At 29.4% G+C, this 19,113-nt stretch overlaps 2 protein-coding genes across 4 annotated transcripts; both read right to left on the bottom strand.

The window, feature by feature from the left end:
- Window positions 1–8: 8 nt before the first annotated feature.
- Window positions 9–1,642, bottom strand: LOC101496515 (uncharacterized). Its single transcript, XM_004495117.4, has 2 exons — window positions 1,290–1,642; window positions 9–1,189 (listed from the first exon to the last, which is right to left on the bottom strand). The coding sequence occupies exons 1-2, from the start codon at window positions 1,512–1,514 to the stop codon at window positions 227–229; spliced, it is 1,188 nt and encodes a 395-aa protein (XP_004495174.1). The 5' UTR covers window positions 1,515–1,642; the 3' UTR covers window positions 9–226.
- A 550-nt stretch (window positions 1,643–2,192) lies between these two features.
- Window positions 2,193–6,975, bottom strand: LOC101496848 (serine/threonine-protein kinase Nek4). Of its 3 annotated transcripts, none has more exons than XM_004495118.4 (15): window positions 6,843–6,975; window positions 6,566–6,653; window positions 6,335–6,401; window positions 6,128–6,193; window positions 5,587–5,633; window positions 5,446–5,491; window positions 5,244–5,324; window positions 5,074–5,116; window positions 4,882–4,931; window positions 4,725–4,806; window positions 4,551–4,600; window positions 4,338–4,411; window positions 3,916–3,967; window positions 3,310–3,765; window positions 2,193–2,992 (listed from the first exon to the last, which is right to left on the bottom strand). In XM_004495118.4, exons 2-15 carry the CDS (start codon window positions 6,649–6,651, stop codon window positions 2,366–2,368), a joined length of 1,827 nt encoding a protein of 608 aa, XP_004495175.1. In that variant the 5' UTR covers window positions 6,652–6,653; window positions 6,843–6,975; the 3' UTR covers window positions 2,193–2,365. The 3 variants fall into 3 exon arrangements, with proteins under 3 accessions (XP_004495175.1, XP_012569716.1, XP_073223794.1); XM_012714262.3 differs by having other exon boundaries at window positions 6,804–6,937; XM_073367693.1 differs by lacking the exon at window positions 6,843–6,975 and having other exon boundaries at window positions 6,566–6,783.
- Window positions 6,976–19,113: the final 12,138 nt, after the last annotated feature.

Consider the following 19,113-nt stretch of genomic DNA (forward strand, 5'->3'; position numbering starts at 1 on the left):
TCAACAAAGAAAAAAAGGGTACTGAAATACATAATCAGTAAGGTTAGCTATTCAATGTCAAATGCTTTGGCAAGGGGACATTGAAATGGACTTAACATGAACCAATGTTTTAAAAACCAAATCAGAAATTAATGAAACAACAGTTGAACCATAGAGACAGTGATGGTTTACCGTTCAACTGATTTGATTGTACCATCTGATTCGAATTTGAAAACATTTACACAAACTAGTATCTATTTGATTGTAAACCACTACCACCATAATACTGCTTTGTTGTTTCACGTGAGAACTCAGCAAAAGTCATCCCATCCTTTATCCGTGATGACAGTGGTGGAACTATTTTCTGAATTTCAAGACTCACTTTGTTATTATCCCACACCAACCGCTGTTCTTCATCATCAACCCCATCGAATGTCGATTTTCCAAAAGGATAATCCGATAAAGAGAAAGTTTTAGTCCATGCAGGCTGCAGAAACACAACAAAAGTTTCTCTGCTCAAATTTTCAAACTTGAAAGGTCTGTGAACAGAATGTAGGGTTGATCGAAGCTTCCCTTTCGAGATTATATCAGCCGATTCCCCAACTTGAACAATAAAACTTTCAGGAGGTGCTCTAACCATAAAGACCCTTTTCTTATTGGGATCATATATCTGCAAATTTGTATTCCCAGTTGGTGATGGACATTCAACACAAGTAGATGAATCTTGTGTTGTAAAAAAAGGAGTCGTTAGAACAGTGAATATACCATAATCATAATGCCACTGCTGCCACAAATTAGAATGAACTGCATCACAAGCAGTAGATTTCAAACATGGCCCTTCTTCTAATGACTTTATATTATTATTCTTAGCCCTTCTTTTGTTAATATCAAGTTGTTGAAGGAATATAGAATCAAAATGGGAATGATAATGAATAAGACGCCCCTTTGCAGCATTTGACTCCAATAAGCTTTGTTCCAATTCATTGCCACCAATTGCCTTATCACAGACTCTAGCAAGACAAAGTCCAACTTCCATCATGCAAAACCCTAACTCTTGAAAAGCATTTCCTAGATTCTCAAATCCATTACCATAACATTGAGTTCCATCTTTATCTTGAGAACATGTTTTTGCATAATTAAGTTTCATAGCGAAAGAAGACACACTCCTATGTGGAATTTTCAAAGGAACGTCACTACCTAAATTATGCTCCTAGAAAATCATTCACAGTGAGAACAGAATCCCTACAAAAATTAATCCCTAAAAATAAACCCTAGCTTCATGTTAATTGCAACGTACTTAGAATAATTACCTTGAGAATGCGATTACGAGTTTGGCGGTCAAGAAGAGCGAGTTTTCGAGCGAGTGGGAGAAGGTAAGAGCGGAGGTTGGTTACGTTGGGGATGCCGGTGACGGCGAGGAGGCCTGGACCACTGGCTCCGAGTGCTTCCATTATGGAATCTAGTTTCGTTGAAGGTGATGACGTTAAGTCTGAATAGTGAAGTTCGTATAAATCTACGACTTCGCATTCTTCCATCTTAATTTTCGCAGTTCGAAGTTGCAGAGTAGAGAAAGAAGAAAACACTTCTCAACGAACGCGATGATTATATTACGGGCCTAGTTGGGCTGTTAACTTTTCAGTTTGGTGGTTACTATTTGCATCACTTTTTTTTGTCAAATACACCCCCGCTTCCCTCTTTGTCTAAAATGCTCACATTCAAAAACTAAGAGCTTGTATGTATCAATCATAAGAAGAAAGCATTTAAGATGTCTTATGTTTCCTATTTACTTATAGAAAAAAAAAGTTGGCCAAATATTACAATGTCAATTTTTTTTTATAAATTATAAATTATTATTAATATTAAATACAATAAAAGAAATAATTATCATTGAATATCAATTTAAATCTATTTTACATCGTCAAAGTGTATCTATTAAACTCAAAAATAATATTACTATCACAATAAATTTTGTAATTCACATTTAAATATTATTTTTTTGACTTTTTTTTTTTTATTTCAATTATCTGTTTAGAAATCCCCAAATAGCTTGACAACCTCCAAAGTATTCAAAATAATATCTCAGTTTTATATAAATATTTTCAATAACTTAATAATTTTTGGCAAACAGAATTTGAACATTAATATAAATATTAATATAGACATATTGGTAATGTCATCTAGCCTATTTCAAACTGTTTGAGCAAGTGTGGGCATCTCAGAAAATGCTAATGGTGTCAATGATATAAAAGAGATTAGAAGTTTCTTCGATAGGAATGAGATTAGAGGCTAAACTATTCTGCAGACTATAGCGTCATATATATACTACTACTACTACACTAGTTTACACTATTGTCACGTCAATGATATAAAAGAGCATGAGAAAACCTTAGACCACAGTTTCTTTAAAGCTCTTAGTCAACCAAATGGCTGTTTCCCTTGGAGAAACCTTCTCAGGCCCAAATGGCTTCAACAACACCTCAAGCTCTTCAAACCTCTGTTGTTGTAGGAGCCGAGCACTGAACTCGAGCAGCCCTTCCAATGCCTGCGCGCGTTGCTGGTAAGACGAGGTGTCAAACTTGCGCTGATTAGAATCAGCAGATGATTGGCTTGAAACAGCAGTAGTTGTCCCATGTTCAGACCATTCATTGCGATATGAAACTAGAGCACTATTGGTAGGAATACTGGCTTTGTCCACAACTTGGATTGTACACTTGTCCTTTGTGATTGAGTAGTCAGCAGCATTCCTTGGGGAACTAGAAGAGCACTGAGCTGATGTTGATGATGTTCCACGAATAGGGAAGAGAGGATGATCCTCACCAGTGGCCAAAGAGAATTCAGCAATCTTGTCGATTCGTGGTGCATTAACAGAAATATCAGGAGAGTCCACACTTCGAAGAAGACCGACATTGGCTCTGTAAGGGGTAGTTGTGGCCTTGGATCTTGTAGGAAGTGGAAGGGAAGCTCTGCGAGATGATGGGGTAAATTTACCAGCTGGAGTAGAAGAGGCTGGAAGCTGAAATAATGATTGGCAAATCAATAAATCGATAGAGACTGAATTTCTTTACAAAAATATATACATATTCTCCATTATTTCAGGCAAAGGACCACACCACAAGTTAAGCTATGCTGGAAATTAATATGAAATTATTGTCCTACATACATTTATCCACACATGCATGCATGCTATGCCTAAATGATATGATTCACATGCTTATGGGTAAATTCAAACCTACATTCTCCTATTTTTTAGAATAAAATAAATAAACATGATTATTATCTTTAGATGACACAATAATTGAAGCTATTAGGTAGTGTAAAGCTTAAACTTACTGAATCACGCTTGGAACTAGTATACGCTATCTTTGATGGTGGTGTCTGTCGCCGCGGGGTGGCAGACTCCTTAGTTTCTCTCAGTCTTTGCATCCGATCAACAATTGAGTCTTTTGATTTGTTAGTATCCCGTCTTTCACGGACACGGCCAATGGATAGTTCATAATGTTTCTCTTTTGAACAAGTAGAGAAACCTTGTCCTCTTTGAGTAGAACACAGAGAACCTACTTCAGTTCCAGAAATACTAGGATTTAAGGCCCTATCATTACTGAATGACAATCGTTTAACTCTGCCAGAGGGAGTAGAAACAGATTCCCGTTCTACAAATCGACTCCTCCTAGCATAGTTTGAGTCTGTCCATTGGAATGGAAAAGTACTTCTTCTTGGGTTATTTAGTTTCTGGTGAATTTTAAGTATATAAGGTTGAAGATGTGGGTGATTTAGTAGCTCTGCAGCCTGCCAAAGTAAACTTTGTTTAATAAATCTAAAAAATTATGTTAATCAAGCAGACAATGCTATGTGCACATATAGACTAGTAACAATAGTTTTCACGAGTTAATCCACATACGTACATAAATGCAAATAAATACTTGAGAGAAAACATACACTTGGCCTAAGCTCGGGATTTTTCCGCAGCATACTCTTCACCAGGCCTCGACTGAAAGAAGCGAAAATAAATACGACACTAAGTTATACAAATGATGTCATTGAACAAAGATTTAGAATGTGATTCAATAAGATTTATCCAAATCTTGAAGCAAGAGCACTTAAATTTATAATTCACAACAATTTTGAAATCCAGTAAGCCATAGATTAGGCAAAATCTAATGCAGGCCCGACAAAATATGAATGTATTGAACCCGCATAAACACGAGTCATGTTTTGTATAAACATGAGTATCGGCATGTCCTAATAAAAAGCGCATAGACATTAGTCAAGTTTTGTAGGTATAAGCACTAGCATAACAGTTTAACAAAACCAACAGACAGATAAAGAGAAAAGAAATTCTTAAGAAATAGAGGACTCACAAAGTACCAGAATACATTGTTGGTAGTGGTGCCACTAAAGACTTGTTTATTTTGTTAATTAGTGCTTGCATATCCTGCACAAATAAAAGACAGCTAAGAGGTCACTGACTTGATGTTGCAAAAACTTAAAATTCTATGTCTCAAATTAATTATTGTACAAATAATGCTTCGTCAAAAAAATGAATAATTGCCACCCTTAAATAAGTAACTTACAAGAGCTTTAAAAGCTGGTTTGTGAGCAGCCATTTCATATACGCAACATCCTGACAAATATTATGTTATAACCAATGTCAATTGCAATTTACAGCATACAGTAAAAAAGGGAAAGGAAAAGGTTATGAAGCCTAGCAGGTCTTGTGAGCGCAAACGAAACCTTATCTTACTTACCCAAAGACCAGATATCTGACTTAGAGCCATAGGGTATATCAGCAAGAAGCTCTGGACACATATAACTTGGAGTTCCCACAATCTAAGTGTAGGGCATGAACTCAGTAAGATATTAAGTAAAAGTGATCCAAATAATAAATTTAACCATAAAACTTACCGATGAAGCAAGATCATCACATGTCAACATTTTAGCAAGACCAAAGTCACCTGCATCCATACATAGCATAGATATAAAGATAGGATGCATAACATGGCAGAACTTAAGAGATGCTAAGACTCCAAACACAAACACATTATTGAAGTGTAAGTGTAGTATTGTAGTGTGAGCAAAGAATGTAGAAAGCCTTACCTAGACGTATATCTTGATCTTTTGTCAAGAATATATTTGAACACTGAAACCAATGTGGATAAAGCATCAATTTAAAGTGAGGATAGAATATATCTTTTGTCAAGAAAACATTTCAGATACCAAGCTACATAACACCTTATTGATTAAATGTACAGAAATCATTCATTCACCTTGACATCGCGATGAAGAATATGATTTGTATGCAAGTAATCAAGTGCCATCAAAAGTTGAACAAGCCACTTGCAAAGCCTCTGTATAAAAGTTGATATTGATCAATTAACTAAGCATAAAAAAGCTTTCAAATAGGAACAAAAATTATTCACTCCAGGTTTAGAATTAGAAGTATAAGGAGTTTCTACAAGAGTGACCAACCTCTTCAGGAAAATGAATACAATTAGCCTTTTTAATAGCTTCAGCCCTTGACAACAAAGAAAGTATAGAAGGACAAAATAATCAGCATTAAAATGGTGTGAATTCCTCACATACTCGAATTCAATGAGAATAAGGACTTACATATCCCCTCCTTCACAATAGCCGATGACGATACATACAAAACAACCCTGAAAGTAAAGGTAACAGCTATCAAATTTCAGAATCACAAATTAACCAAGAAATATAAACTCATATGCTGTTTACAAAAGGAGTTCCATTGAAATCTTCATTCGATCATAAGTAATAATAAACACAACATTTCTAGAGAAGCAAGTGAATAACAAATCATGTATGTCAACATAAACCAAAATTAAACTTTTGGAACTGAAAGTAAGTAAGTGCATGTTTGGATTAACTTTTGGGACAGCCAAAAGTGATTCTAAAGACTTCAAATTGGTTTAGGTAGGATAGAAGGTTCTCAATTAGAATTAATTCTAACTTGAAGTTAGAATTTGTAGTTTTTGCCTTCAAATGTGACTTTTAGCTAAACTGACTTTTTCCTTCAAATGTACGAAGGTTGAAGTCACTTTTAAGTGAACATATCCAACGTAAATCACTTAACACTCACTTTTAACTAAAACCAATTTAAATCAAAATGTGTTTTCTTTAATAAAAAGCTGACCTTTTCTACCCAGGAATCTTTATACTCCACAATGAATGGATTACAAACTTTAGATATAAGTTCCATCTGCAAAACAAGGAGTGAACAAGAAAGCATCTTAGAATGTAGTAATAAATTTAGAAAGACAAAATAAGTTTCCAGTTCCACATTTGAATTTATTTTGGTTTTAGAATGAAAATAAAAAGAAAGAAAGAAAAATAGTATGACCTCTTGATGAGCAGATCTACGGATTCTGTCGGTCTGGCGGGCAAGTCGGATCTTCTTGAGCACATACCTAAATACATTTTAAAAAATAAAATAAAACTATATATTAATATGAACTAGCTTAGCTTATAATGAAGGAAAAACAAACACATTACAGAAATGAAGTCACACACATGAAAGTGTTTAAAGGGAAATGAAGTAATAATTAAGAGTTAGAAATGAGAGTGAGTTTACCTTTTGTTTTCATGCTTGTGTCTTACAAGTAGAGCAGAAGCAAAAGAGCCCTTCCCAATCTGTTGTAGAACTTCATACTGCTCCATATCTTCAAAGTAATAAAACAAAAATCAGTGATAGCAACGTGTCATTGTTGTAGTTGGAAAGATGAGTGTAGTTCGTTAGAACAATAAGCGTAAGAGAAGAAGCAAGTATAAATATAATAATAAAAAGGAAGAGTGAAATTCATATGAAGTACGAGTGGGAAGTAAATGAGGAGCAGCGTTGGGCACCCCACCATCTCCGTGTATTTCTCTTTCTTTAGTCCTTTTCCAGGCCTTACACTTTTTTGGACTTTGACCCGCGCCTATATTCCTATTCCTCACTCTTCATTCAACTTTTAAATCTGCTTCTACACATTACAACTACAGAATATATATAGAGTCTCTTCAAGGGTAAAAATTTAACTCATACTCATGGATATGGATACAGATCCATACTCGATAAAGGTGATCCTATATCTATAAAATTGTAACAAATTTTATATTTCATTCGTATACATTCATATCATATCAATGTCATCATAGTACACTAATTTTTATAATGAGATTTAAATATTTCATCGACTAATTTATCTATACTTATATTTAGTCTTGTACAATCACAAATTTATTTATAAAATAACAAAATTTCAATAGAAAATTTATTCGTAGAAAGATAACAATCTGAATAAGTCGCATATTTAATTACAGTACACATTAAAATTGAAATTATTTTGATTGATATTTTATAATTTCAATTATGTATTTATCAATTCACAAAATTTAAAGATTAATTTAACCGCGATTTACAATTTCAAAAATCAATTTGCATATTCACTCTTAAAAAATTATTCAAAACAGTAATAAATAATTTTTTTTGTCTGATATAGAAGTAAAAATTTACACTCCTCTTTGTTCTCACGCGATAATATATATATGTATGTGGTTTCTCTTGTTTTTTTATAAACTAACATGTTTGTATTTTAAACATTAGAACAAGAAAAATTGTGAATTTTTACTTTCGGAAATTGTGAATAATCATTATTAAAGTTTCACATAATTTGTCAAATATGGACGTCGTAGAACTTGTTATAAATGGATTTTCCATGAGAAAGGCTAGCTACAAAGAAACTATATATGGATGGACACATTCTCTAAACCATAGAGTTATATTTGAGATATTAGTAGTCCATACTTAGAGACTATTTAGTTAGTAGTTGGTTCTCTATATATAGAAGGTAGTTACTTGATGTAAATTTCCTTTTCTTCATTTTATATCATTTCAAATTCATCAATATAATACAATTTCAAATTTCTTTTTTACTCATCACATTCTTTTAAAGTTTTGATAACAGTTGTTCCAATGATTTTGATAAAGAATTCTAAATAAATAAGTTATTCTAAAAAAATTAGATATATCACTTGGAAAATGTATTAAATACCTTTTTTTTATGTAAACTAATGAACTAATAGACAAATAAGATTAAGTCACATTTATGAGATCTAATATAATATTTTAGAGAGTACGGAAAAAATATACAAAAAGAAAGAAATAAAATTTGGGAGCAATAAATTTTCAAAAGAACTTGAGATGAGAAAAGAAACAAATACAGTTTGACTTATATAAGTTAATTAAAATACTTCATAAAAATATTTATTTCATTAAGTTTAGTTTTAAGGTATTTGATAAATAAATAAATAAATTAAAGTCACTTCAAATTATTTTAAAAAAACACTTCAGTTAATTTAAAAGTTCTAAACCATGGGCCAGGTCGTTTCAGTTGATAAACTTTTCTGGCTTCAGGGCCGTATACACTTCATAAATATCAATTATTAATTTTACCCCCAACAATTAAAAGGACTATGCCTATACATTAATGGTATAAAGAAATTTTATGTTGGTAAATAAGAACAATTGATTTTTGTAAAAAGAAAAAAGAACAATTGGTTTAACTATTTTATTATATAATTATAATTTTCACAGATCAATAACTATTTAATGGAATTTTATGTTAATTAATAAGAATAATCAATTTAATTATATACAATTATAAATTCCACCAATTAATAATTATTTACTCTATAATTAGTGTTAATTGTCGATATAAAACTATTTACACAGTGCATATCCATTAAATCTATTTCATTTTCACTCATACTCCACCTTTCGATTTCCTCTAAAATGCGTATTTAATTTACGGTATATAATTTGTATATCATAATTTTTTATCTATAAAATATCATAAACTTAAAGTTTTATGAAACACATCTTTTACAGATAATATTTTTGTGTTAAAAAGAAATTGTACATATACACTACTAATTATTGGGTACAATTAATTAATTAACAATTCTTTTAATAATGGTTTTACTCAACAAATACAAACGGCTGCGTCATTTCAGCTCAATTAGGGCCAACATTTTAACATTTTGGCATTCTTACAACTCCTTACTGGGTTGATGGCCTATATTTTAACCTTCCCAGTTTTTTTACAGTATTTTAACCTTCACATTTTAAAAAAGAACAAGGATCTCAGCAAAAGAAAAACATGAGAAAATGTAGTAAGTTGTTTGTGATTCACTATGTAATTTTGATCATCCTTAAAAATTTGTCTAAAAGAGTCCTAAAAGAGATTATTATTTTATTAAACTGTTCCAACAAAAGTAATTTTATTTTTGATAAAAATATTGGATTTCACTAATGAGGTGTGACAAGTACAATTTGAGATGTTTGAGCACTAGGTTGTGAATGAGTCATTTAGGTTTTTGTTTAATATTCAATCCAACTTTTTCATATAGTAGACTCTTGAATTCAAACAACTTTCCACTATCTCAAGTGTGACCACATCTTAGTTTTTCATGATTTGATCGGGTAAAATACATGTGTTACTCATGACTCTTTTATTTATTTTCGAATTATAGATTGTAATATTTGAATGTTCTGACATTTGCATAATGGGTCAAACTATTTGATATCTTTATAACAGATCACAATCTCTTAAGCACAAAACCTATAAGGACGATGTGCTTAAAATCAATGACGGTCTCAACTCTTAAGTACAAAGTTTGCAAAGATAAAATGCTAAAAAAATAAGTTGAGTTATATTTTTTTTAACATCGTTTAAGTTGGGACAAAATGAATTTTATTTCAAGCATACTTTAAGAGTATTTTTAAAAATTCCAGTTAGTCAAAATTCAACTTTTTAGAAGCACTTGAGAAAATTATTTGTTTATCTTTTTTAAGAAAAAAAAAAAAAAGAAGACGAGGTTTGATTTTATTGTTGATGGTGTATGTTTATTATTGAATGGTAAAATGAAGGAGAAATCAAGCTCTTTATTTTGTTAACCTAAAAGAGAAGGGAAACATCAATGGATATTAAGTTTAGTAAAAGGGGTAGACTTCCATAATATGGTAAATTTGGATTCAAATTTCAGTTAAAAGGATATCTATATTTAATGTCCGACACACTTCGAAAAAGATTATCTCAAGTGGAGGAACCTATCAGAAAAAGAAACAAAAATTTGTACATATTTTTAGTTTCTAGCTTTAAAACGAGAGTTTTTTTTATAAGCTCTAAAATGACAAGTTGAATGGTGTGTAACGTGTATAATTAGATTATCAATTCTTGAATAAATATAGAGTTTAATTGGAGGGAGTGTAATTTTTTAAAGGATTTGAAATCCTTCAATGCAAATTACCTTGTTTGGATAATTAATTTGGAGAATTTTCAAAATGAAGGGATTTGATAAAGTATTTTGTCAAAATAAAATTTAAATAATTTTAAATACTACCTAAAACTTAAGAATTTCAAATTCTCTTATTACTTTATAAAATATGAATCATGAAATGGTCCTTAAAATTTCTACTCTATATGTTGTAAAATTTGTATATTAGTCCCTATATATTTTATTTTATTTGTTTATTGCAAATTTGTCTCTAAAAATTTGCAAACCTGTCTCTCAAATTTTTCAAAAAATTCAATTTGACCCTAATTTAATTTTCATTTTTACCCAAAAATTTTTGAAATTTTAAAAAATAGCTCAATTTTAAAAGTACAATTCTTTTATTCAAACAATAAAATTTAAAAATGAAAGGAGTTCAATTAAAACATTTGAATTGTGTAAAATTTTAATTTCCTTAAAAAAATTTAATTATTGCATTCAAACACGCTCAAGTTGTTGGTAATTTTCAAGAGGTGTAGAGATAGAGTAGCACCTAAGAAAAGATATTCACTATACGAGTGTACCTAGTTGTATTATATGCTTTTAGTGCTATTAAGTGTAAACAGTTCAATGTGCGTTTAAATTTACAAAAATGACGGTGTGAACTTGAGTTGAGTTAGAAGTTCAAATTTCTAGCTTTGTAGAATAAGAGTAAATATGGATGGATATTTGAGTTGTTTTATATTCAGTTTTTTGTTACTTTCTTTTGATATAACTTGCAGAAAGTTGACTTTTGTACCCCTCAATTAACCATGTACCCCCTCATTTAAAAATTTTATTTTTAAATGTCCAAATTATCCTTGTTAAAACTGTAAAAATTTAAAATAATTTTTTTTTTACCGGAAATTTATGAATGAAATTTTCGGTAGTAATAAATGAATACCGGAAATATCTTTTTTGAAATTTCCGGTAATTATAAATGAATACCGAATATTATTTATAAATTAATTAATAAAATAAATTATATTAATAATAATAATAAAAGTAATAATAATAATAAAGTAAAGTAAATTATATTATTAAAACTTTATATATTTTTTAAATATTTTTATTATTATTTTTTAATTATATTAACAATATTTTATTAATTTTTTTATTAGATCGGAATAAAAATAGGAGAGAGTTGTTAAGAAAATAAGTTGTTATTTTATAAAATATTCGCAATAAAAATAGGAGTGAGTTGTTAAGAAAATATGTTGTTATTTTATAGGCAAAATATTAGGGACACGTTTTGTTTGTGGCACATTTAGTCAACCATTTGATTTTAGGATGAATGTTTGTGGCAAAATATTAGGGACACGTTTTGTTTGTGGCAAAATTTTAGGATGTATTTTTTTTTCTTCAATTTAATTTTTTTTATTAATAGTATTTTGATTTTTTAAATAAATTAAAAATAATTATTAAAAAATCAAAATTCTATTATTAAAATAAAATAAAATACATTAAGTTAGAGAAAAAAAATACAGTTAAATAGATGAGTCAAAACAAACAACTTGTTATATTATAAATAAAAATTAATAATAATAATAATAATAATAATGATAACTGCCAAAATGTGACCCCTCGTTGAAATTTCCGGTAAGTAATTTTTTGCAACTAAATTTTCGGTAGTTATATTTATTACCGGAAATTTGGTCAATGAAATTTCGTATTTTCAATACCGGAAATTTCAAATATTTTAAAAAATACGATAGTTCGTTTTTGTTCACCGGAAATTTCGTTTTTTGAAATTTCCGGTAGTTAATCCAGAAATTTCAAAAATCCGGTAATTTAAAAAATTTGCTGCTCCTGCCCAAAAAGCTAAGCAGTGTACCGGAAATTTCAAAAAGGAATGAAATTTCCGGTAAACAAACCGGATAATTGAAAAATCTCGTAGTTAAAAATGCATACCAGAAATTTCAAAAAATGAAATTTCCGGGAAGGCATCCGGAAATTTCAAATTTTCGGTATTGATTTTGAACTACCGGAAATTTCAATCCTCTTGAAATTTCCGGTAAAATTTTTTTTTTCAGAAAAACTCATTTCTGTTTTGATTTAAGGTTATTTTAGGTATTTCACTCAAAAAACATTAAAATGTGGGGTACAAGTTTAAATGGGGCGTACAAAAGCTAACTTTCTAACTTGCACTACATTTTCAAGCTTGAGGAGGGTGTTAGCCCAAACAAAATTTAATACTGGCCCAACATATCTCAATATTGCCCCAAACCCGTGTTGAGGATATATGAGTTAGTTTAGTTTTAACATTTTTAGGCTTTTCTGTTTCTTCTTTACTGTATTAGTCAATAACCAAGACCATTACAAACTCGAGCAATGCTCTACTCATTTATCACATTTCATCACGAAATACAATCTCATCAAACCATTTATCTTCATAATCCCACACTTTGTTCCAAGGTTCCATTTTAGCTTAAAATTATAATTTTTTTGTTGGTGTTTTATAAATCAACATGGTCCATGGCCAACTAGAGAAGTAGTAATAGTAACGCTATAATCTATAAGCCATAAACATTTTATTTTCTAGTGGTACACATATATTTAAACAATTAAACACCAACTAAGGAGGAGAAAGTGATTGGTTTCGGTTGTTATTGCCGAGGAATACTTATAGTACATTCCCAAATCTTCCAGCAACAACTTAATTAATTGGCTAGTTGGACATGGTGTTGTCACCTTGAACTATATATCATGTGATGTATACATCCACCGCAAACAAAAAGTTATCATGTGATAAAAGTTTAAAAATACAAAAAAATTTATATGGACAATGTTTTTTCATATACACCTACCACGATTGATCAATCATATATATTTATGTGTAAAAATATGATTAATTCAGTTGAATAAATATTATATTAAGAAATATAATTAATTATACAGTGAAATTAACTATTTTTTATCATCATTTAAATGAACTATTTACTATTAACTAATTTTTATAATGATTAACCAAATATATATATATATATATATTTGTGGTTTAGAGATTGGCGAATATAGGAGTTGATGCCCTGCTCAGAAAATCCAAATGGTTGGACGGACCACTATTCAACTCAATTTGCATTTACAACATTCTACTAATTTCATTTCACGACCCTTTCGATTGTTTCTAGTCACAAATTTTTTAATCATGATAAATATTAATTATTAGTTGCTATTAGTTGTTGTTATTGGCTAGAAAAACATTCCATGTTCCAATCACAAAAAAGAAACGCAACAAAGAGAATGTGGAGATATGGATTGAGATATGAAGAAATCATCGTGCATGAAAGCAACTACACGGGATAGTTTATATATTATTTTTCTTTCTCCTTTTTCATATTTTCCGTGACTTATTGCGAATCAATTTAGTTATCATTGTTAGATCCGTTTGCATTTTATAAACCATTATTGTTGCTATTTGTGTAGAAAATAATATAATCATGGATCAATATAATCAGATTATATATATTTTTATGATCTCGAAAACCTTTTGTAGTCAGTTGCAAATGAAAAATTTACAGAATTGGCAGCTGGTTTGCAAATTGCAATTGTAAGCATTATTCTAAATTAGCACATTATTAAAGGTTAAAAAGTTTAATGAATTAGTCCTTGAATATATTGTTATATTTTCTAATTCCATATTGCTGCCAGCTGATGTTAATTCCCTAGATCACTTCTCTTGGACCATAGTATTAATCTTCTCTTTACCAGGACAATACATTTACACATTTTTCAATGGTACAATGCACAGTACAAGATATCCAATTACAAAAAATTAAACGTGGGAGGCTGGGTGCCATGTTCTTCATTCATAATATATTATCATGTAACCACATGTTTTTGATTCAAGTTATATCCACCCAAATTTGTGTAGGGGAAATTCACTATTTATGTTGATTTCTTGAATAATGTTACACAGGAAAGTCAATCAATAATTCACATCACGAAGTCAACTTAATACCCCTTGTATACTTTTTTTGCACCTCGTTCGTTTTGTTTCCGATTAATAATTCATTTCAGAAAGAGACAGCTTGGACGATAGAAATTAATTTTTGTGTGTGAGTGGAAGAGTGGGACACCTAGCCATCCAAGCAAGTTTGAAAATATTATAAATTGGATTCCTAGTCAAAACCATCTTGGTCAAACTCTTAAATTACATCAAATTTTCAAACAAAATTTAAAGATTTAGATTAAAAAATAGATAATAATCCATAAATTACTGAATATAAGGGATCAAAATGATATATATATTTTTTTACGTCAAATAGTGGTTAAAATTACACACTTTAATATAGAGAAACAGATCATTTCAAATTCAAATCTTAGTCGCTAAATATTGATATTATTGCATCTAACAATTATGTGGTAGTTACGTAACAAATAATATACCTCTAATCACTTATACAAAAAACCTTTTGGAACTTTTTTCTTATATTAAGTTAAAAATTTAAAGATTATTTATTGCTTAAATGTTTTTATAGCAATTAATATTTACAAGATACACAATTAATTTTTATATTAGTTGGTGTGAAAAAAATTATCATCAATGTTACTTTAAGCAAAAAACTTTAAAATTAACACATTAAATGAGTCTGAAAGGAAGTATTTTTTTTAACTTAAACCCTTTACTTTTTTATAGACAAACTTTTGACTTCCTTTCTCAATATTAGTTGATGTCCCAATCCACATACTAGTTTAAATCTTCGGGTCAATTTCCTTTATTTGGGCTTAAAAACAACTTGTGTATGATTAGGGGTGGGAATATGCGTCAGGCCAGACTTTGAAAGGCTTGAGCCTGGCCTACGATTTATTTTTTAGGCCTAAGTCTGGTTTACGATCTATCATATGTTTTTTTTTCGGCCTGGGCTGACCTTTTTAAAAGTCTGGCCTGATCTGGAAGCCTATTTAAAATAATTTTAAAAAAATATGAAACAAACATATCTTTTAAATCCTAAAAAATAATTTTTTGTGTTAAATAATAAATTCTTTTTCTTCTGAAACAAACACACTCATTGTTACCTCTTAAGCAAATAAGGAACGAGTGATTGACTAATTGAACGGCTACCGAATATGGAATGTTAATAAAATTTAAAATAGAAAATAATAGGCTAAATTACATATGTGGTCCTTTAACTTAATTTCAGGTAACTTTTTAGTCCTTTATCTTTTTTTTTTTCCGACTTGGTCCTTTATTTTAATTTTAAGTGACAATTTGATATTTTATATTTTAAAATTTCAACAATGTTATCTTTTTTTATACAAAAATTAAAAAAAAAATTCAATCAAAACTCATAAAATTAATTATATTCTTCAATATAATATAAATTTTATCAAATTCGTAACGCAAATCTTCAAATAAACTCATATTTTCATACTTTATTTGATATTGTTAGGAATAAAGGACTAAATCGGAAGAAAAAAAAGATAAAGGACTAAAACGTTACCTGAAATTAAGTTAAAGGACTATGTAATTTAGCCAAAATAATATTAATAAATAATAAAATATATATAGCCTCTTTTTTATAAGCTTGAGTCTGACCTATTTAATTAAATAGACTTTAAAAATAGCTTGAGCCTAACATTTTTATTAAATAGGCCAGATAGGCCCGGGCGGCCTAGCCTATTCCCATCTCTATGTATGATATTGCATTACAAGGGTTCACAGAGACAAATAAAAAAAAATGCTTGATCGTGTTTTTGTTTTGAAGCTTGTGGACTTATTTGATTCTTAGGATCAATGCGAGTGTGAGTATTTGAAGACCCGAATTTAAGGAAAGTTCATGTTTCCTAATCCAACCATTCAATAGAAAAAATAATTTAGGGTTCAAAATTAGTTATGATACAGGTTTGAATGTTGTGCATAAGAAGAATTTAATTATTGTTTTAGAGTTCATTCACGAGGAAGAGGAATACATGTTGATTTTGATTTAACTGTTGATAACACCGTTTGGTTTGTCTGTTTTACTTTTTTCTCTTTTTTTGTGATAAGATTTCGTAATGGTGTTGTCAAATGTCAGATGAGACATGCAGATAAGTGTTGCAAAAATGAAGGTTAAAAACTCATACAAGCTAGAGTTTTCAAAATAGCCATAATATAACTAAGATTTCTTCCAACTACATCTAGAACTTTATCTATAAAAGGAAAGCTTTGTTGAATTGTTTTTCTTTTATAATGAATATGGAATGGAAAGTCTTGTTGATGATAATAATGTAATAATATATTTGAATAAAAGAAGAAGAAGAAGTTTCTGGAAGAAGAGTGGACACAACAGAACGGTGGTGCACCACGAAAAGTGGGAAATGGGACCACTGAGTCACTAACTGATCAGCAGCACCGACTCAGCCATACTACCATATGCTCAATTATTCGTATCATATGGTTATGGTGCACACAAAACAGGACCATCTAGGCATCTATCTAGTACGGTTGTTACACCACAATATCCAATCCAAAGTCTATTTGGTATTAAGGAAAACAATAGACCTACGAATATTAATTAAAGAGCCTAGTTACATCATATCACATCACAAAAATATATAATTATACAAATAATATATAAAATATTTTACAACCACATAAATTTCTATCAAACATATTAGGATATATACTCTTCAAAATAAATATTTAAATTGTATATCACTCTAATATAAAAATATAAAATTAAATATAAATTTTAAAGTATTTTTAGAAATGCATCTTGTAATGAAAAATTATATATACAATTTTGACTTTCTCTTTTTTTGTCATATTGGGTGATGTTAAACTTATTTCGATATGTTTAACCAAGGTCAACATTTGAAAACCACAAATATTATTTGCACTATTAAAATTACATTTAACCATTAAATTATGGATATGGAACAGTGTTTTAGAATTTGAGATGCATAAAGGTTAATTAAGGGTGTAGATTTGAAACATGAGGAAAAATAAACATGGGAGATGTTGATAAATGCATATTATTATATTATACATGTGCAAATAATTTAAGAAAAAATATCCTCATATTTTAATTCTCTATCCGTATTGTTCTCAAATTTCAAATACTCCTTTATTTTTATTTTCAACAGTCAAAATCCCTACATTATTTTCTCATGTTGGACTATTCCTGAATTATTTGAGTTTTACGTAAATTAAGGTTTTAGTTGTGATTTCAAAGGGCATATCGGTTTAAAGTTGAGGTACACCTCCTCAATTTTGAAGGGCATATATATGAAATTTGGTATTGCATACTCGCTTACTTTAGCAAATTATAACTAAAAATATAGTTGAATATACATTCACTGTTTTTTGGGAGTATGCTAACAAGATATATATGCATATTACTAAAATACTTTTTTACAAAAATTGGTGGGGTGTATTCTGCATCTCTATATATGTGTTTAATTGTACTTTTAATCATCTTATTTAATTATATTTACGAAAATAGTATCTTCAATTTAAAGTTAAATTTTTAATTCCTCAATTTTCAAATTTTTTGAAATTTTGATCATAATTCAGATTTTATTTATTTATAAAATGTTGATTTTCTGGCCTAAAATGAGAAGTTATCGTCCAAAATCTTCTTTAACATTGAAATCTTGTTGACGAAATAGAATATAATTCCACATTTTCTATATTCATCATATACATGGTAACTAAATAAGATTAAAAAACTCTGATCCTTTTCTTCTCACCCCACCTTAGCCACCATATTGATAGGTATATTCAAGAGCAATATTTTGAAAAAGCACCATGAAAATCCCACCAACACAAAACACACCCCACCCCCAAATTGATCTCAACATTAGACAATAAAAAATAAGTGACGTGTATTTTCCTTTAAACCACATCCTCCCATACTACTAGAATGCAATGTTTTATTTGCAGATTTGAATTAAAAATCCGTAGGAACACACGTTATCTCCAGATTTATTGGCGGAGCCATATCACCGTGTAAAACCTTTATAGATAATCGTTTCATGAGGATTTCTGTATCGCAAGTAACATACATGCGGATAAATTCGCAGGAAAAATAAATAAATTCTGCAACAAGTTTTTAGTAACCTTTAAGCATTTTCTTATGACATTTAATGCATAAATATCTGCAGTATTATTCCTACAAATATATTTTGCAGCAAATCTGCAGGTATCTCTACATGAAATTTTGCACCAAAATACTTTTCCCATGAAAATTCGCAAGTAGTTTTGCATCAGAATTATTTTCAAAGAAAAATCCACAGGATATTTGCTTAAATTTCTACATAGTATTTCTAATTTTGTATTTATATGAAAATTTCAACTAAAAATATATGAAAACATTATTATAAATACATTTTTTAAATATTTAATATTAGTCTTTAATCGAAATATTATTGCAATACTCTGAAATAAAATTTATATCATGTTCACAAATCAAAACTAAATATTAATTAAAGCATGATCCAACTATTGTGATACTATTAAACAAGACTTATATCTTGTTCGCAAATCATAACCAAGTGTTGATTAAAACATGATTAAAAAAAACTAAGTATACTCAAATACATGATACAATGAAATTTACAACATAAAAATAAATACTACTCAATATAATCACTACCAATGTTATAAAATATATCTTTTGCCGGCAAATGATATATTCAATAACCGCCAAGAAAATAACAAGACCTTTTAAAGAGCAATGTTATTCCAAGTGATCTCATACACAAGAATTTTCATGCCTTCAAAGTTCTGCATCAAAAAATATTATACGCTTTTTTCACTATGTAACCAAAACTGTGAACTGTTCCAATGCCAAATATCATCTTTGTCATATTGCAATACAACATTAGCCAACAAAATAACAC

Source organism: Cicer arietinum, chromosome 4, assembly GCF_000331145.2.
Source record: "Cicer arietinum cultivar CDC Frontier isolate Library 1 chromosome 4, Cicar.CDCFrontier_v2.0, whole genome shotgun sequence".
Classification (NCBI taxonomy): Eukaryota; Viridiplantae; Streptophyta; class Magnoliopsida; order Fabales; family Fabaceae; genus Cicer; species Cicer arietinum.

Excerpts from the sequence above, each read along its gene's own strand:
- LOC101496848 (XM_004495118.4), bottom strand. The coding sequence starts at position 6,651 with ATGGAGCAGTATGAAGTTCTACAACAGATTGGGAAGGGCTCTTTTGCT. Across the intron at positions 4,932-5,073 it reads AGATCAAGATATACGTCTAG|GTGACTTTGGTCTTGCTAAA; the intron begins GTAAGGCTTTCT and ends GTATGGATGCAG. Across the intron at positions 4,807-4,881 it reads GTGATGATCTTGCTTCATCG|ATTGTGGGAACTCCAAGTTA; the intron begins GTAAGTTTTATG and ends CCCTACACTTAG.
- LOC101496515 (XM_004495117.4), bottom strand. The coding sequence starts at position 1,514 with ATGGAAGAATGCGAAGTCGTAGATTTATACGAACTTCACTATTCAGAC. Across the intron at positions 1,190-1,289 it reads CTCGTAATCGCATTCTCAAG|GAGCATAATTTAGGTAGTGA; the intron begins GTAATTATTCTA and ends ATGATTTTCTAG.